This window comes from Bicyclus anynana, chromosome 1, assembly GCF_947172395.1.
Source record: "Bicyclus anynana chromosome 1, ilBicAnyn1.1, whole genome shotgun sequence".
Classification (NCBI taxonomy): domain Eukaryota; kingdom Metazoa; phylum Arthropoda; class Insecta; order Lepidoptera; family Nymphalidae; genus Bicyclus; species Bicyclus anynana.
In genome coordinates, this window is record NC_069083.1 from 7,304,389 (window position 1) to 7,325,861 (window position 21,473).

At 37.3% G+C, this 21,473-nt stretch overlaps 1 protein-coding gene across 2 annotated transcripts in view; it reads right to left on the reverse strand.

Annotated features, from left to right (window-relative positions):
- LOC112051080 (lysine-specific demethylase 6A) overlaps positions 1 to 21,473 on the reverse strand; it is a 44,195-nt gene that overhangs the window by 21,231 nt on the left and 1,491 nt on the right. The window contains exon 4 of one of the 2 annotated variants that reach the window (XM_052884166.1): positions 20,430 to 20,538. In XM_052884166.1, the coding sequence (XP_052740126.1) occupies positions 20,430 to 20,538 (109 nt within the window). Of the gene's footprint in view, positions 1 to 15,674; positions 15,979 to 20,429; positions 20,539 to 21,473 lie in introns of those variants that run through there. The other variant, XM_052884172.1, reaches the window with a different exon arrangement.

Sequence of the window (21,473 nt, forward strand, 5' to 3'; positions counted from 1 at the left end):
TGTCGAAGAAACTGATATATTATCACTGTCGTTCTTAAATAATAGTAAAAAGGGAACTCATGCCATGACTGAAGATTGAATTTCTCTCAAGTTATATACCCGCAACTTTTTTCTCGCATTGACAACACCACAACACCAGGCGTGTTTCCTAAATAAATAAATACTCTAAATCAATATCTAAAGAAGGACATGATACTATACCAGTGAGGAAATTAAATGCAGCTAGAAAGTGTGTCAGTAGTTAACATGGCTGCTTACAGTATAAATGAAGCTAGGTAAATTTAATCGTGCACGCACCAATTGAGAGTTTGAAACAGCTACGCGTATTGCACAAATTGATAATGAACGGGCTAGGGCTCATTTATCGCTGCCGTCATACCAGTTGACCCACTTCCATTCGATTCGATAACTACCACTAATACACGAACTTGCGCTGTACTTGTGTGTATAACATCTAATTCAGTTGTTGCCAATAGGAACTGAGCCATTTCTAGACTTATCATTCCGTTTCCATAAATTGTTTTCCATATAGCGCTTTTGTTTCTGCGTTATTGCGTTGTTTGGTAACATTATCGATTTATTTTAATATGTGAATGTTGTATTCAGCTCTCGCAACAGAACCTGCCTTCCGGACCGATGGCAGAGTCTGTACAAATAATCAAACTTGACGATTCAAAAGTGCTGTTATTAGAAATGTATATTTTTTGAAAACAAATTTTGGAGATATCTAGTTTAACTTGTCGATACAGAAATACTTAATTTTTTTAACGCCATATTGAAGAATAACTCATTCAAGCATAAATAAAATGAAAAAGACCCACAACAGACAAAAATGTTTGTTTCTTTTATATTGCACTATTCCTAGCCCCAGGGTTATTTTAATAACTCCACAAGTATTTCCATGACCTGTATCCGATATTTAGTACTGTCTACACGCAATCTTGATATGAAAATTACAGTTATTTGTATCTTCACATGCAAAACATTTAAATGTATGTATTTCGAGGAGGTTAAAACATAATTTAAGGGATGATAGTACTTTAACTTTACACCAATATGAAATTTGATAACTGAAAGGAAAACGTGGTACAAATTTGTAATTTACAAGAAATTCCGATATGGTAAAGAGCAAATGGTGGCATGTTATTGAATTCAATGACAAACAAGTAACAATGTAAGGAAATATTAGACATAAGCCGGTTATTCCACTTAAAGTCGCCGGAGCAGTGCAACGGGGCACGTAGAGGCTATAGTTACGGTACTTGAGATCTATAAGTACGTTAGCAACGGTAGTTAGTCAAGTATGTAGTATTTATACTGCAATTTAATATTATACAATTACATTGCAACTATGTTCACATAGTCAAGGGTACACTGCTCATAAACTTCTAGTCATTAAATAAAACACGTAGAATGGTTGTACTTGTTTCAAATAACAAATGGAAAACATATTCATACCTTACCTATAAACAACATATCATAAAATCAAAAAATGAGTTAGATAAATATCAATATATAATAATAAAATAACATCTAACTCACTGTAGAATTGGATGCAGATTTCGAGAAGAAAGAATTTTTGTAGTAGCAGAAAAGGTATTTTGACCTAATTTTTACCTCTCATTTAATTTAACTACCTCACATTCATCCTAACGTAATGATTAATCTGTTAATTTCAACAATAATGCCCTAAATCCGCCAGAGATTAGCTTTTTCAAACAAATAAACACACAAACTCTACAGCTTTATTATATTAGTGTAGATAATAAAACGAGACAAAGCCTAACACGTGATGTGTGCGTAGAAAAACACTACAACATAAGCACGTCAGCTAATAGCTCTCATAAATAACGCATATAATACAGTAGATGCACCGAGGCCGAGTAATGAGGAAGTGAATCGTTCTATGCTCATCGCAGCTGCATTCTGCAGTCCTAGAAATGCACACAACACACATCTATAAAAAGAGTTTCCATCTGCGAGATTACGTACGCACACACGCACACTATCCTGAACTGGTTTCATACTTGCCGAGGATTATTTACGATTACGAGCATTGTTTAACAGTAAGCAGACAATAACAAACGTCAGATGTTTTAATACGTTAATAAAGAAAATGAAATAATACGTGCCATTTTACGTGATAATTAAAATAGCACGTGAGATCAAAACACGATGAGATAAAAGAAATGAAATCGCCATGCCATTATGCACAGCATCATCGTATGATATTTAAGCTTTCACATGTTCACCAAAGCACGCATAGGATTACACGAAACAGTTCCCCCAACACACAGAAAGCTGAACATTCTGTACTATTATTACATTACAAACAACGGAGTGCCCTTGAGAAGTACCCTAACAATTCATGGCACACAAGTGTCGTAACAAGTCCAATACTTATTTACATTCAGCCGAATTAAAAACTCTGCCCCATCCCTAACATTGCAATTTAGAAGGGTTGAACCCTTTGTGAGAATTTTTGAAGCCATCAACGTCATATATTTTCGTCAGACAATAGGCTAGGGCACTAACACATGCGGAGCCGGAAAGAGCGTTTTTTGATGAGGTATCGTATACGTACGAGTTGGATTTTGGACAGGGCCGTGGGACGCGGTGAGAGGTTATCGTTCAAAGTCGACGTAACGCAGTGTCGCAAGCTCTACAACCGGTGAGTCGGAGCGGAGCCCTTCTATTGCTCCCTTTTTGCGGTCACAAGCCGCTTTCTAATGCCCATTGTATATGACGGCTACAATATTACTCGTAGTGTACACCGACATCCGTGAGAACGCCTTCCTTGCACTATCATTAGATATGTATAGAATCTTGATTATGTGGATTCCGTTACATTCCGTGAACGTTCGTGACTCACTTTATACGAGATGCTGCATGGAGTACGAAGAATACCTGAGCATTCAGCATGACGCATAATTACTCATAGTATTATTAAGGACAGCCCCATGGATTTATTAAATGATTGTCTGAGATTTCCTCCACATTGTCTAACTACAGTTTGTGATTTGCCGAGATACAATGTATTCTGCGTCCAGAATGGACACTGTACCTATTATGTGCTAAATTTCATCAATTCACGAGTTAATGCTAAAGATTTGATTAAATCACTTGTAAACCTCAAAAGGTTTACAGGTAAATTAACTATATCTTCAAGATAACCTGTGCCAAAATTTACTAAGATAGGTTTTTCAGGCAAGTCTTGGAAATCAAACAAATTATCCGCATTTCCCTAAACAAAGTGTTAACTATTACAATACGTTAACTCTGTATAATCTTTATATCTGTTATATAAAACTAGCTGACGCCGCGCGGTTTCACCCGCGTGGTTCTTGTTCCCGTAGGTATACGGAGATAATATATCCTATAAGCCTTCCTTGATAAATGGGCTATCTAACACTGAAAGATTTTTCAAATCGGACCAGTAGTTCCTGAGATTAGCGCGTTCAAACAAACAAACTCTTCAGCTTTATAATATTAATATAGATATTATTATTATGTAAATTCCCGAAAATGCCAAACCATATTTCTACGATATCTAGGAGGAAAATGTAAAGGCGTTTCCGTGTGACATGTCACATTATAATATGTACGTACCAGCCTGCGCATGTAAGTGATAACCCTGGTACTACACTGACGCAATTGGCCTGTTATCTCATGTTTTAATGAATGAGAATTGGGGATAACTTGATTAGCACTTGCGTAGAAATTGCTAGCGAGACCGTCACGCTCGACTTATTTATATTAGTGTTTTTCATTTAAAACGGGATGTATTTTAACGAATGTTGATAAAATATTATTAATACATTAGATAAATAGTGAACCACTGCAGATTTATAAGCTAGCTACATACAAAATTAAATTAACAATAAAATAAGAATTAGTTTTCTGGAATAATATTTTTCACTTAGTGAAAAGCTGTAGCTAGATTTACATTATAACGCTTTCATTTAGATGGCTCTTAAAATAAAAAAGCCTTTTTTATCAATTTTTTCTAGCATAATTTGAGCTTAAATTTAGTAGCCAAAAAAAATAGATTTGAAGTCAATTGAGCACCCCACGCTTCTAAGCTTTCTTAAGCCTTGTTTGTGAAGTCTATTTAGAAAAAAAACGAGCAGCCGAACATATAAACTCCTTTTTGTGAATCGCTTTAAAAGACGTTACGTCGCGCTAAAAACTGACCAAATTAAATCTTGCGTTCATTCAAAAACTTTAAAAAAGAATGTATATGTACATTCTTTTTTAAAGTTTTAAAGTCAAGTAATAATTCACAATTAATTAATTTCAAGTAAGTTTAGTTTACAAGCACTTTTAAAACGTCAAGTTAGACCATTTGTAAAGACTATACCACCAGTTCGGATGGCAGGTTCTGCTGAGAAGAGCCGGCAAGAAACTCAACAGTTGCAAAGTAAAAATAAGATATAAACAAGAGATGTATAGCCGTGATGTCCGGTCCGGGACATGCACCTCCAACTTTTCAGTTGTGTGCATTTTGAGAAATTAAATATCACGTGTCTCAAACGGTGAAGGAAAAACATCGCGAGGAAACCTGCATACCAGAGAATTTTCTTAACTCTCTGCGTGTGTGAAGTCTGCCAATCCGCTTTGGGCCAGTGTGGTGGATTAATGGCCTAACCCCTCTCAGTCGAGAGGAGTTCCAGCAGACTCAGCAGTGAGCTGAATAAGTGTTGATAGTGATAAAACAAAAGTATGTTTGTGTAGGTTTAGTAAACTGGGACTCTAGCGGGCGGTCTAGCGGGTGCCGTGTGTAGCGGCTAGCGAGTGCCTACAGTCACAGTACGAGTAACTACAGTCGTGACGTCGTCGTGAGGCGGACAGGCCCCGGTGACGCTGCGTGTGACGCGCTACTTTTTTCGCGGAAATTCCACCGCGGCCGTCGCTCGCGGATTACACCGACTTCCGTCTTTTAGACAAACATCGGGGTTAAGTGATGTAACATGCTCTGTCTAATAACATTTTTGTCTCCTTGCGTCTTTTTTTTTAACACGCTTATATTCGATTCACTTGTAACTATGTATGTAAGAAAATCTTGGAATCTTAATTTGACCAACTTCCTGGTCTTCGATTAGGATGAAATTTTGCACACGCTCTGAGTTCTAATGACAATACATAACTAAAGAAACGTCAATACAAATCCAATATGGTTGACTGGCTGTTTGAAATCCACCCCCACGATATGGGTATCAAGCGTGTTTATTAGTTTTTTAAACTATTCATGTTATTTTAATTTACCCTGTTAGTCGGGCTGCAGACTTTCAGTTTTAACTGTACAGTTTTAGCTAATCGAAATTTCAATCAACATCGTTAGATAAAGTTAATTTTGCCTACACACAGACTATTTAAATGACCAGTTCGACTGTACAGTTAAAAGTGCAGGTTTTTAGCCCGCATTGCCTGTGCTATAGACGTGCTATAGTTAAATCGTAGTGCCCGTCAGTTTTAACGGTACAGTTTTTCCTAACGATTTGGATTAAAATTTCGATTACATAAAACTGTACAATTAAAACTGAACGTCTGTAGTCCGCATCAGTATGTGTGGGACATATCTTGGAAGATATAAAATAAATAAATTAGAACCACTTCCTGTACGAAACGTCTTATTCCAAATCTGATCTGATAATGCAATAATATCGGGATCGGGAATCAAAAGGTAGCCGATACACGAATTTCTGAACAAGCCCATAAGCAACTACCTAGGTTCCAAGCGATTTTTTGTCAAAAAAATGTTACAGACAGTTTTCTTCGACCTTAGAACCTTAATTAAAAGCAAAAATAAGCAGGTGACAAAAACGCTTATTTTATCAGCTTGACATGCGATTTTAATGAATCAAAATCAATAAAAAAATTTAATTAACGTCATATAACTCTAACAAGAAGCAAAATACTCGTAAATTTCAATCAAACAGAATTTAACAAAAATATTGATGGATGTATGATAGTTTTCTACAGTCTTTGATATGTGGCTACAAGACACATTTCTGAAGATAAAACGATACGAATGAGACCTAAACAGTATTGAATACTAACCAACACATACAAAATCTAAACAATTAGAGGACAATACCCCCAATAATTGTAAAATTGGAACACCAAAATTGACACCTGAATTTAACAAGAATATTGATTGATGTTTTATAGTGTGCCACAGCCGTTGGAATACGGTGGGTTATACGTATGAAGTGGCATTATCAACAGACAGCGCGCCCGTTTTTCAGCGCCTTTGTTAGTAAAAACTAGGCCATGCTGCTTGACACACTTCTTGCTAGAAGTACGTAGGTGACTGCCCTACACATGTGGGCGTTCGACGCAACACAAACAAAGACGAAGGGCACTCGATTGCCACACGAGCCTTTCGCAACCTAATACCTAAAGCCTTACGAGTGACTAACTCATGGAGTACGAACGCCGTATTAAATCACGTCTCGAATAATGACACGTTAAACAGCGGAGCGACTTCCCAGAAAATGTTCCGAGAGCCGAGTTAAAAGTGGCCACACTAAACAGTTTAATATTTGATGCAGGAAACGAGCGTTCGAATGCTGAGGAGGTCATTGACAGAGGAGACGCTTGCAGCGAGTGCAGCGAGGCGAGTTCCGGTGCACCACGCAGGTATAAATAGCGATCCGTTAGTGTCGACGACCGCGGACCGTCCCCGCTGTTAGAGAATAGAGACCAGTGTTAATCTTGTGACCCATTTACAAAAAACAACGCAACTTATTACAGCACAGGGCCGGTTTCGAAACCACAAACCCCCTCGTGGTGGGAGGGTGGCGGGTCGACACGGATCGTCCCGAATGCGGGATAAAGGGCGAAGATGGTCTGGGTGGGGAGGACGCATAGCTAATAACGCGTACTCCCTTAGCCGGCGATTCGATTGAGGTGCGCGCGCTGCCCCTCGGAAACGGGCCCGTATGTAAAAGGGCCAGGGCGTACGTGACGCGGCGCACGCGGGACGGGGGGCGAGGGGGATGCACCACTCCCCCGCACATCTAGCTCTGCCTCTGCTTTGATGCACTTTGACAGGGTCTCCGACCCGAAAACGCGATGTTTTCAACTTAACTACACTTGCCAGCCGGCTAAGCTAATTTACATAAAAGAGTTATACCACGGACCGAAAATAAAACGCTACAACAACACGTGAATTGCCGACGAATTCCGGTCGTGGCCCGCTATTCTGTTACTATGCGCTAGTCGACGGAGCCATTCCCACAAGCTCACATACCTATTAAATAACGTTGCTATTGTGACGTAACTTACTATATTACACATATTCTCTTATGATGTAGAATGTTTAAATTTAAAAACAAAATAGGTATTTTTATTAAACAACAATATACGTTTATATCTTCAACGTCTCTAAAAATACTGTTAGAACCATAAAACAATAGAAAGTAAATTAAAACTTCTTGATTTTCAAATACTTAGAAACATTTACTGTGACTTAGTCGTTAATGTCTAAGTACACAATGAAGACGAAAGAAAAATTGTACTAAAGGAAAATTCATCAAACATGTTTACAGTTAAAAAAGAAACTAATAATAAAATTGTAAAATAAAAATGAAAATTTAAAGTTCGTAGGTATTTTCCATTTGTAATGTAAGTAAAGACGAAAGAAAAATTGTACAAACGGAACGTACCCACAACAAACGTGATAAAGCAAGGCGAACGAAGGTGAACAAAACGCAAGTGACCGTTGAAAAAGAAAATAATAATAATTGTGAAATTGTCGCAAGGTCAGTGCCATTGCATCTGCAAGTTAATTGCACGCCCACATAAGGAGCGCGCGGCACGCGTCGAGGGCTTCGCTCAAACAACCGGTCGCAATCATAAAACAGGCCATTTGCGAAAACACAGGAACACGAAACATCTTTAAGCTAGACAGCCACGGTCAGATATGATGACGTCAATGACGACACCAACATCAACGTCTAGAGCAGAAGTTCCCAAACTTTTTTTGTCATCGACAACTTTCTAATTTAACTAGTTCCGGTGGACTCCTGCTAAATTTCAATCCAAAACTCGACAAAAAATGTGATTAGATTCACCAATGTAAAATTTTCGTTGCAGCTGAATGGAAACCAAACCAAACCAACCCAATCACCACGAAATAAAAGTTTAAAAAATATAGTACGAAAAGTAAGAAATCTAAAAAATATACTAAGTTAATTAATTGATTGTGTGGATGACGAAAAGTCACTAAAATTGTCCAGGCAAAAAGTTATTTCAGCTAACTTTAATTTTTGATATCTACTCACAGCACAAGGAAGCAATCAATTCACAAATAATTGTGAATTGATTGCTTTTGATTTAGAAAACTCCCCACGAAAACGAATCGTGAACCCCCATTTTTATGTGACTTCAACGTAGACCCCCGCCGAGTCTTCCGTAGACCCCTGGATCACTTTGGGAATCGATAGCCTAGAGTGTGCCTGGATGTGACTGCCAAACCCAAACATGTGTTAATCGCGATTTTTGCTTCAAGTCAAGCATGCACATTGCGACGATGAGTATCACCGGACGTCATGCCGGCAGCGCTGCAGGCATGCGGGTATATCGGACCGTGGGTGGCTAGCATTACTTACAGAACTTTGACACGGACAAGTGTCCGACCGGTGGGCGCGGGTAATAAATTTCAGAACAACGTAATAAATTGGAACTTAAATGAAGACAAATTGTTGTTGTTACAGATATAATGATGCATTTAAATACATTCAGAGCAGAAAAACACGTTTTTAAACTTTTAAAGAGCTTATTTTCAATACTCTTGTTAACATTAAATACATTAAGCATTTCTTTTCAATGGGGTTAAAAATACCTATCGTATTTTTTCTGCGCTAACAAGCCGTTTTGTATCATTATATTTGTATAATAATTGAATAATAGAATGAAAAAGATTATTGTGGGTATCTTCATTTTTAAAAGGCTCTCAATATTAATCACTTCGAATAATGGTTTTCCTAAACTATAGTATCGAATGCATAATCAAATCAAATTTTGAAAGTAGGTAATCTTAAAAGCTCTTTTGAAAAGCATAGTCTGTTTGCAATGTCAATGACAATTGATATTTACAAATTTATCTACGTTTTATTAATTTACTAGCTGACGTCGCGCAGTTTCACCCGCGTGGTTCCCGTTCCCGTAGGAATACGGGGATAAAATATAGCCTATAGCCTTCCTCGATAAATGGGCTATCTAACACTGAAAGTGTTAGATAGCTCATTTATCCCATTTAGTGTGTTTCAAATCGGACCAGTAGTTCCTGAGATTAGCGCGTTCAATCAAACAAACAAACAAACAAACTCTTCAGCTTTATATATTAGTATAGAAGTATAGATTTACAGAGCTTGAAAGATAAAGACATAGTGGCAACAAAAGATGAATATGATAAAATATTTAAAACAAGACTTCATAAAACGGAATATATAAGGACATGTCGTAAAAATTATATAATATGAAATTAATATGAACCGATTATTACTTATCTATAACACAAAGCGTAAGATTACGAAACACTGGAGTACTACACGTACTATACTATCAAACCGTCACGAACACAATATCTACTAGCGTTGTTACTATGAGCGATAAACTGCGTTACGATAATAGGAAATAGAGATGGGCCGAGTACTCGGTTGATACTCGGTACTCGGCGTACTCGGCGGATTTTTTGATACTCGTACTCGGCCGAATGACTCGGTCGGTGAATGCCGAGTACACCTTGTTTAAGAAAAGTATTATTTATTTACATATAATTAAAACAGCAGCGTTAATCAAAAAGTATTTATTAGTAATTTAGGAAATCTATGAAAATCTCAATTAAATTTAAATAAAATTAAAATGAAAGATTTAAAAGAGCAACTGTTGAGTTTCCCGTCGCTCTTCTCAACAGGAGACTGCGCCTTCTGAGCTGGTGGTAGAGTCACTACAAATAGTCAAACTTGACGTTTCAAAAGTGCTTGTAAACTAAGCCTACTTGAAAAAAACAATTTTGGATTGAATTAATACTTGTTTACGCGCGCGAAATGGGAATTTGATTGAACCGAGTCACTCGGCCGAGTACTCGGTTGAAAAAAAATTGAACTGAGTAAAACTCGGTACTCGTTACTCGGCAAAAACGTTACTCAGCGCATCTCTAATAGGAAATAACCACTAGAAATTATGGCCGAGTTTAGAGCGGCCGGTTATGAATTTACAATAGCATAAATCAACTTTTACGTACCAGCTAAAAGTCAAGTAAAGAAAGTACACGTTTAGGCCCTTCACTTGATCAAGCGTTGGTTTTGGCATCATTTTTAACAAATAAGTATGTAATATGCTTTGAACTTTCTAAATTGGTAACTATATTAAAGCCAAACTAGATGTGTAATGTTTAACAACAAACATAATAGCTAGTTAAACTTGATTAATAAGCTTAGAACAATTAAATATAGTTAAGTAATAATATTTTATAAAAAAAACAATAAATTAGGTATGAAATGACATGCGTTTTCTATCTTCATTTATAATTTGTTTGTTTATATAAAACATTCCACATCGAGTTCGACTTCAGTATACTATTAATGCAAGCAGCTGCAAACTCAAAAGGTCGAATATGTTAGTGATTTCTAATAGGCAGGCTGCGGTTAACAGTCTAGCTTATTCAATAAGGTTATGCCAGCTACACACGTTCAAGTATACTGCCAAGTTCAGCACACTTAGAGGGATGTGGACGGTGAACGGAAACAATATTGAAAGTATAACGATATACCGTGCTGGCAGACTTGATTATACTTGAACGTGTGTGGCTGGCATTATGTGCGGTTACAAAAGAAGCTGGCAAGCAGCTGATGTTGCGACAGGTGCAGTGGCAGCCGGCACACACCTGCGCCGCACGCGCCACCGCAAGCTGCCTCAAGAACTAGACATATTACAGTACATTTGCAAAGCGATAGCCTCAACGGTCTATTACTAGCAGCTGACTGACAAACACTTAGTACTTTGTACAGGCACTTCAATCAACAGTGGTGGATTTAGCAGCAGGCTAAGTAGGCTGGAGTCTAGGGCTGCAGGTTTTAGAAGGCAAATTTGGCTTAAACAATCTGACAGAAAAACGTAAGCGAGTCTTTAAAAAATTACGATAATATTAATATTGCAATCCTATTGTACGTATCTATGTACAGTAAAGTAATAAATCTAATTTTGTTGACAGAAAACAATTAATTATATCGATTGTGAACTAAAACTTAAAAGCCTACTGGCGGCAAATTTGTAAATCCGCCACTGGGTATCATGAAGAAAACCTCCCACTTAATCCACGTATACGTATTACAGACCATTTGGAAAAAAACCTAAATTATCCTCAACGCAGTATTACTAGCAACTCTTCCAAACACTTAGTACTTCGCTATCCTAAAGAAAACCTTCCACTTAATCCACGAATACGTACTACAGACCATTTGCAAAAGCTCAAATTATCCTCAACGCAGTATTACTAGCAACTGTTCCAAACACTTAGTACTTCGGTATCCTAAAGAAAACCTCCCACTTAATCCACGTATACGTACTACAGACAACTTGCAAAAGCTCAATATCCTCAACGGACTATTACTAGCAGCTCTTCCATACATTCAGTACTTCGGTATCCTAAAGAAAACCTCCCATTTAATCCACGTATACGTATTACAGACCATTTGCAAAAAGTCAATTATCCTCAACGCAGTATTACTAGCAGCTGTTCCAAACACTTAGTACTTCGGTATCCTGAAAAAAACCTCCCACTTAATCCACGTATACATACTACAGACCATTTGCTAGAGCTCAAATTATCCTCAACGCAGTATTACTAGCAGCTGTTCCAAACACTTAGTACTTCGGTATCCTAAAGAAAACCTCCCACTTAATCCACGTATACATACTACCGACCATTTGCAAAAGCTCAAATTATCCTCAACGCAGTATTACTAGCAGCTGTTCCAAACACTTAGTACTTCGGTATCCTGAAGAAAACCTCCCACTTAATTCTCGTATACGTACTACAGAGTACTTGCAAAAGCTCAATATCCTCAACGGACTATTACTAGCTGTTTTTCAAATACTTAGTACTTCGGTATTCTTAAGAAAACCCTCCACCTAATCCACGAGTACAAAATTTTCTATTAAGTAGGTAGGTATTAGAAGGAATACGTGAACGAAACGACACACCTTGAATATAAATTCGCTATATAAATAATTCCTTGGAAAAATAACGTTTACGATTTCTAATGCATGCGATTCACTGGAACGTGTAACAAATATGAATTATTTAATAATTGATTTTAAATCTGTCTAGGTACCAAAAGTTTGTAATGATTCATCTATAAAATTCTCTGTCTGATTTTGTGTAAATTAGTAGCAGAGCAGGCATACTTAATAAACCTGTTATGTATCACATTCACATAAAAGTATATAATATATTCATCCTGTGGCCTTATTATTTATTACCAAAGTCTTTGATATACATGAGGATGTGACTCAAACGTGGTATTTGAGAATTAGTGAGGATTCCAAAGTATCGTGTTTCGTTCTATAACAAGCTTCCGGTGGTTTAGTTCGACGATGAAATAGACAAGACAATTCCTTTGATATAAATGATTTATACTTTACAAAGTTCACATACACCTCGGATTCGCAAACAGGAATGGTAAGGAATTGTAGATGTAACAACTTGTTATTCTACTCTCGTGTGCGATGGGAACACGCCGCTGGGATACCGTTATAGGGAAGCAGCGAAACCGGTCTAATAAATAATCATATACCATCCATACTAATATTATAAACTAGCCGACGCCGCGCGGTTTCACCCGCGTGGTTCCCGTCCCCGTAGGAATATGGGGATAAAATATAGCCTATAGCCTTCCTCAATAAATGAGCTAACACTGAAAGAATTTTTCAAATCTGACCAGTAGTTCCTGAGATTAGCGCGTTCAATCAAACAAACAAACTCTTCAGCTTTATAATATTAGTATAGATAGTTGCGAATGTAAGTCTGTGTGTCTGTTACCTTCTCACGGTTATACCACTGAACCTTAGTCAAGAGATAAATTGGAGATTGGAACATATAGGTTACTTTTTATCCCGGAAAAATCTATGGTTCTCGCGGGATTTGTAAAAAACGGAATTTTAGGCGGACGGAGTCATCTGCTAGTTATATATTTATCGATTCCTCAATCATATTGAACGATGTAAAGATAAAAATAAATACAGTGATGCTATTGAAAGATTATGTATCGCTTACATTTATGCGTGTTATGTAACGGATAAAAATTTAAACGCGTAGGGTACAATATTCCGAGGTCAAGTTTAACATTCGGCATATTAACTTGGTAGGCACCTACATAGTATCTGGTAGACACGGCCAAGTTATTTTGAGTATGGGTTAATATTAACTAAGTAAAATTCAAAGAAATTGTAATGATGTTAACAAATTGTATTGTAGGATTTTTTTTAAAAGAGCAACTGCCGAGTTTCTTGCCGACTCTTCTCAGCAGAACCTGCCTTCCGAACCGATGGTAGTCTTTACAAATAGTCAAACTTGACGTTTAAAAAGTGCTTGTAAACTAAGACTACGAAATAAATGAATTTTGATTTTGATTTCAAGTAGTTTAAGTAGTTTTCAAATGTTTATACAATCTGTATAAACATCGATAAACAACCAACCAAAAATAGTAATCGATGTCACAAAATTAATAAATTGTGATTATTATTTTGTAATTGTTGAAATGTCGAGGGTACTTTTTAACTTTTAGAAATATACACAATTTCATTCAGCAACGTCGGTAATGGGGCTATTGGCCACTGGCCGATATAGCCAAAGAGACGTGGGTTAAATTTCCGTAGATTCCTTCTACAATTTTTGATATCTGTATTTCTATAATCACGATGTCTACGACAATAATCAATTCCGGCCTAATTATATAATCACAACCATAATTTTCGGTCTAAAATCGAATGTTACAAAAACTTTCAACGTTAGCGACAGTTATAACAAAGTGCGGTGCAAAAAACGCCCAAGAAACCTGAAGAAACACTTGACAATTTGACGTTTCGAGCTAGATGTATGGTTTTCCCATTGCGCGGAGGCATGTAATTATAAAATCTCATTGTGATCGGCTAGCTCATTAAGTTTCCAAGCGTATCGTCACAGCCGGCGTGTACCGGTCGGGCGACCAATGACGCGCGGATAAAATTGCGCGAAACTACCGTCGATACAATGACTCACTTTCCTGAATCGTACGTAACAATTATGACACCGTCCGTCGCGCGACTTTTTAGTCATACGGCTATCGTTATCTGCCACATCCGTTTTGGGTTGTACTCATTTGTAAAAATGACTAATTAATTAAAAAAAAATAACATGTAAATGGAACCGACACAAAATTAGTAAACCGATTTTCATGAAAATGAAATGGGACCAATCAGGAAGTAAGTATATCATTTCAAACAAAAAAAAAAAATTTCAAAATTAGTTGACAAATGACGAAGTTATGAGGTAACAATCATTAAAAAAAAATTACGTGTCGAATTTAGAACCTCCTCCGTTTTTTGAAGTCGATTGAAAATAGTGATCAGTTTTATAATTGAGTTAATTACATGTGCCCAGTGAAGTGTGAAAGTATGTCAGCTAATCATTTGCATCGTCAAAGCTCGGAGCTAGACTCTCAGGTTTCATAAATCGCCTGAAATGGCCCACTACAGAGCTATGATGCTTTACTTGTAGTATTTGGAGTGTAAACCCACCATGCTGTTCCAATACGAGCACTTATTACTTGGGTTAGTAGTGGATAGTGATTTACAAGAATACAATGCCATCCACTAAAAGGGAATAAGAAAATCATTGCTACTGGAATACCGGCTTACTACGCTCGTGACTAGTTTTAATAAAATATTCCTCAAATAATATCAAGAATTTTTAAAATAAAATATAAGCCTTGATTTTTAAATATAACCAATATTTATTACCCTTTTCAATAATAATCAAAAGGACGAGGATCGAATCCATGACCTATCAGTGTTGTTTCCTGCCCTTAATTGTGTTAATGTTAATTGTGGAATGGTTTGGTATTGAATTTCGTGTGTACCCACCATGTTGTCCCAAAGAAGCGGAACGGTGTGTCGATGTTGCGGACGCAGTCGGCAGGGCGGCAGGGCGGCAGGGCGGCAGAGGGTCGGCAGAGGGTCGGCAGTGGGCAAAGCGTCGCGTGCAGCGTCCCGGCCGCACTCCAGCGACCTACATTTTATGCGGCGGCGAACCCATTATTTACTAGTCGCGACCGCACACGCATCGCTCGCCCTCGCAATTTCGCCACCCCCTCCGCGATCTCCGAACGTTCGAAGTTTCGAACTATCATTTTCGATAATGGCTCCCTAAATTAGGGGAAGGACCGCTCTCGACTACCTGCGAAAACACTGCAAAAAATACACCAACATGCACACAACAAAAATGCGACCTCCGTTCGGGACCAGCTCTTGGGCCGTCGACGTAGGTGTCTGCATTTCGGTAACAAAACAAAATAGAAACGAGTCGCGTGCGAACGCGACGTAGGGATACGGCGGCAGGTCGAGAGAGAGAGAGGCGGCGCCGAGGGCCGAAGTAAACAAACCACGGGAGCTTCGACCGTACTCACCATTTCGGGGATCCTCGGGTCCGAGCTGGCGGTGCGGTGTGGCCGCTGCGGCCCACGTAGTGAAGAGCGGGGATGTCGTCGGCACGATCGGCACAAGCACAGGCACACAGGGTGGTTCAAAGCACGCACTCGACAAATAAAAACATCGACAACGACACGTCCCGTCCTACACTACGCTCGCGGCCCGCGCCGATATGCAGTTTACGTCACCGCATCCCGCTCCCGACTGGCTGAGCGCTGCGCGAGCGAGCGACGACCTCGCGCTGCAGCGTGCACCGTCCCGCGCCCCGGCCGCCGCGCCCTGCCGCACCGCCCCGCGGCCCTTCGCCCTCCCGCCGCCCGCCGCGCACCCCGCGCACTCCGCGCGCCCTACGTCCGGTGACGGACAGATTCTCCTATCGAGACTAACATCTACACGACGACGACATCCTTTACAGTTTACACCAAATTACAACCTTTTTTTAGACCTTCTAAGGCTTTGACATTTTACTTTGTAGACGAGCAGAAAAGAGGCGAATTTAAATTAAAAATTTAAATACAATTTGTCAGGACAAAAGCAATCAATTTATTTCTTAATAGATTGTTGAGTGTCAAACTTTTTAGGGTTCTGTAACTAGTAAAGGGGGAGCGGAAGCCTTTCAGGATCACTTTGTCAGAGTTAATTTTTTTTGTGGCAAGGCCCTTATAGAACAGATTTTAAACTTCAAATAAATTAGACTTTAAAATTTAGATCTCTAACAAACATCCGCGACTTCGATCGCGTGGAATTCGGTGTTTATTATTGACTAGCATAACCTTGCGGTTTCACCCGCGTAGTTTCAGTTCCCGTAGGAATAAAGGGGATAAAACAGCCTATAGCACTCGGGGATAGTGTAGCTTCCAAACAGTAAAAGAATTTTTCAAATCGGTTCAGTAGCTCCAGAGCCTATTCAATGCAAACAAACAAACAATCAAATCTTTCCTCAATGTCAATGTAGGTAATATCTACCTAATTATGTTTATTAAGCAACAGTAAATATCAGGTCGCCAATTGGAACATAATAAATGTATAGGATAATGATGACAATGATAAAATCAGCCGGTTAGTAAGAATTTTTAATTTTTAAAGACCTACCCTCAGCTTGTATGGATTACAAACTAACTAACGATGTTATCAAAAATTGAATTTTAATTCAAAGTACCAGTCATAATTTTTTATTAATTAGGTAATATACTTTGTTTTAAATTTATTATTAGGGATTTCTGGAATTATTTCCACAAATCCTTTCGGCATAAATACAGTTTTACCTTAGGATCTGGTACATGGAGATAATCAACGTCCAACGCAGAAAAAGATAAGGAACCCATCATAGTGACGCGAGTACCTAGTATCCGCTAGCAACAGAGCGAATTTTTTTACCACCTTTCCGAGTTAAAATTGGCAAGGAAGTTGTAAAAAAACTTTACGATTCCTCGGAACTTGAGAAAAAATTTACCGTGCACATACAAAAACAATAATTGCTTATTTCACGGATAGGAGAGCGGGTGCTAACTTCACACAGTTAAATTTAGATTTGAGTTGATGAAAATAGTTTGTAAAGTAAAGGTACTCCAGTCGTGATTCGGGTTAGAAGATATCCATTGTTAAAAAGAACAAAATAAGAAAATAGCTTCAAAAATCAAGAAAATTTCAAATCCTTCGTAAGTGAAAGTGACTGAAGACTTCTTACGGCTTAACGGCTTATAATTAAGATTGATGAATTTTTGGTAAGAGATAAGGTGAATCTTGACTCAAAACATATGCTACTTTTTATCTCGAAAAAATCCATTGTTCCTGCGAAATTTGTGAAAACAAAATTTTACGCGAACGAAGTGGCGGACGTTCGCTAGTTTTTTTATAATAAAACACGATTTTACAAAAAAAAATACTTAGTTTTTGATACACTTGCATAAAATAAAGATTCCGACGAATTGATAACCTCGTCCTTTTTTTGAAGTTGGTTAAAAAGTATGCGGTATACCTATACGGCTTTATCTTTTGACAGCGTTACGTAAAGTTTAATTTGTCTAAAGCTCCAAGCATTATTACGTGCTTGAGTATTTGCGTATTAATTTCAATAATGAATTCTTTGATTTGGACTTTTGTTTAGTTCGCTAGATAATAATTAAGAAGTTGTGTTTTAGGAAATCCATAAAGTTATGGGGTTTTCTTCAAACGTATACATTAAAATCATTTTGTTTTGTTTCATGGTAATTATACTAGAAAATAAAGTTAACCTGATCATGCTGCACAACATTTCGGCAACGCATTGTCAGTTGTCAATATCCTAAAAAATATTTATTATTGTAAAACCTCTTATTGTACTTAATGGCTCTTTTTTGCCAGAATAAATAAAATAAAATTTGATACCCCACGTGTTCCTTAGACAAAAGATCTTGACAGACAAACACACATACAATAGGGCAACCCAGTGCGATCCAGAATGCTTCTTTTATTTTTGTGGTACGATATCCCAAAATACGCCGAGTGCTATAAAGACCGATAAAAAAATGAAAAAAACGAAACAGCTTTTCAAGTTTGCAATTCGTGATTGCTTTCAAAGTGTGTAGTAAAGAGCCGTGATAGCCCAGTAGATATGACCTCTGCCTCCGATTATGGTGGGTGTAGTTTCGTATCCGGTCCGGGGCATGCACCTCCAACTTTTCAGTTGTGTTCATTTTAAGAAATTAAATATCACGTGTCTCAAACGGTGAAGGAAAAACATCGTGAGGAAACCTGAATATCAGAGAATCTTCTTAATTCTCTGCATGTGTGAAGTCTGCCAATCCGCATTGGGCCAGCGTGGTGGACTAGTGGCCTAACCCCTCTCATTCTGAGAGGACTCGAGCTCAGCAGTGAGTCGAAAATGAATTGATAACGATGATGAAGGAGTGTGTAGTAAATATGTTGACTGAGTACAAAATTTGTTACGTTCACAAGATTAAATATGCAAGAAGTGATAAAAAGTTATTTCCGAAACTTGTTCTGAAATCCACAAGAAAATTTGTACAAAAACATATAAAATCTTAGTTTGGTAATGATACCAAACTAAGATTTTATATGTATGATTCTATAAATGATTATAGACATCTTTATACAAGGTCAGTTTAAAAAAACTTTAATACTGAACAGTTAAATATTCTTTTATTCAGTTATTTATTTAATTATTCTGTTTTGTATTTGAACTTAACCTTTAACTATAAACGTGCGGTCTCACAGACCGTTCGTGATTTATCAGACCGAATCACCGTTTGCGATTTACATGTCTAACCCCCCTTCCACGCACCCCCTACTGTGGCGCTTAGTAGCTTCGGCTTCTGTGCCGAGACGCCTGCTGTGATGGAAAGTTGCGTCATCGGCAAAAAATCGGAAGAGTTATTACGATTTAACTTTGACCACCATGGTAACAAGAAGCAATATTTCAGACAAAGACAGCTCAGATGACGATGTGCCGCTGTCAGAACTCCGAAAATTACAATTTAAATACTACTATTCTAAAATTCGATACAAATGGGCTAATTTTCCATCTTTTAACAGGGTCAGAATGCAACCGCTCAATACAAAACTATCAATACCAATAACTTTGTATATGTTAGGTCATTGTCAAAATTTTTATGTTTAATATTTTAAATAATATTTATTTTTTACATGTTTCATCATCATTAGCAACCCATATTCCGCTCAGAGTTGAGCACGAATCTACTCTCAAAATGAGAGGGGTTAGACCAATAGTCCACCACGCTGGCCCAACGCTGATTGGCACACTTCACACACCAAGAGCATTAAGGAAATTCACAGGTATGCAGGTTTCCTCACGATGTTTCTTTCACCGTTCGAGACACGTAATGTTTAATGTTTTAAAATTCACATAACTGAAAAGTTGGAAGTGCATGCCATGATTCGAACCCACGCCCTCTGAATCGAAGGCAGATGTAGAGTCACGGTATATGTTTGGTAATGGTAAGGGTAATTGTTGTGTAAGCGATGATTTTGAGAAAAGTTTAAACATTTTGTGATTACAGGGAAATTAAGAACGATTTTTTTTTGTAAAGTTTAATGCCCAACTAATAAAGATTCAACTACATGGTTATTTTTTTCGATTCATTCCCTCTGAATTTAATTAATTTTATAACTTTTTAATTAATACATATATCCTAATAACTAGACCTTGAACTATAGCGGTCTGTGAGACCGCGCGTCCATAAGAGTGTTAAAAGTTTAAGTAAGTATATAATTGTATTTCAATTTAGTATGTAAAATATACATATATTATTTGTTAAATCCCTATATAAATGTACTGCTATTTTCACAATAAATTTTCTATGACTGTTATTTGAAGAATGTATTACCAGACCTTGAGGGACAGTACAGCGTACATCCCAAGTGTTGAATATAAATTCACCTGCAACCTTACAGCCATCTATTGGGAACCATCTAAACTAAACACAACAATGGCTCACCTTACCTTATTTTCTTTGAAAAAGCTTGGAGAACATAACTATAGGCACATAGTATTTTATTTAATAGATATCAAAGCCAATAATTACCCAATTTAAAATATTAACTTATGGTTAACACATATAATAATTACATTGAAATTATAAATATTTTCAAGTGTCGCCCTCTACTCTTCACTATCGCCATCTAGTGATAACATCGTGAACTAAATTCAACAGTTCATATTAATAGGTGAACCATTAAAACATTGAAATTTGCATTATAATTATATTACTTACCAATCAAAGGCATTGTAGTGGTAGTAGCAGAGTCCCAGTCCATACAAAAAGAGTGGATCTTTCCAGTTGTCTTGTTCCAATGCATAGAATTTTTGATATGCTGACATTGCTGAAAGAAAATTATTTAATGAAGATCTTGGGACCATTTTTAATACCAAAAATAAATAAAGTTGGTAATATACTTATAATACACATACACATACAACTACAAATTACAAAACCAACTACAAGGAATTCATTGGTCAGCAAAAGGAATAGGGATGATGAGTTTTTAGATTGTATATAAATTAGGAGTATGATAATAGTCTTCTTTTTTTTTTTTTGATATCTATGATTAGTCGTTAGACTATAAGCAGGTGAGTTCTGTGACTTAGAGACAGTTTCTGACAGGAGAGCCAGAGCTCTGCCATCAACTACTCATTGAGCACGTCAGCACGTCAGTCATGATGATAATAGTAAAGCCATTTTGTAAAAGTAACAAGGTATCTACGATTCTTACTTTTGGAGCTACAGGGGTATAAAGGGTCAGATATGCAGCACTGCCCCGGATCTCTGAAAAACGTCCTATACAAAATGGTAAGTACTGTTAAATGACGTCGTAGGTGCATAATGATCATTGGATTTGTATGGGCGGTCAAACAAAATTACTAATATATTTATTAATTGTGTGTTTATGTTTGTATATGTATAGTTCACATATTGAAAAATGTCACATTTAATGTAAGGAAGCTAAAACTGTATGAATTTTCATCTAATTACGATAAAAGATTTTTAATAGATTTTGAAATTTTATAATCTTATTTATTTTGCAAATATCCAGTCAATCTTTGCTTTTTATGTATAAATTAGTTAAAATTTACCTTATTTACCCAAATGTATCATAAAAATCAATGTAATCATCCCTATAAGGAAAAGCATAAAACGGTGTCCTACCTGTCCAGTACAATGCAGTACAATGTGTGGCATGGCATGTGACTCCTTATAAGGACTTTAACATCCATTCATTGACAATCATGCATGCTACATTGGGGTCTTTCAAGTATT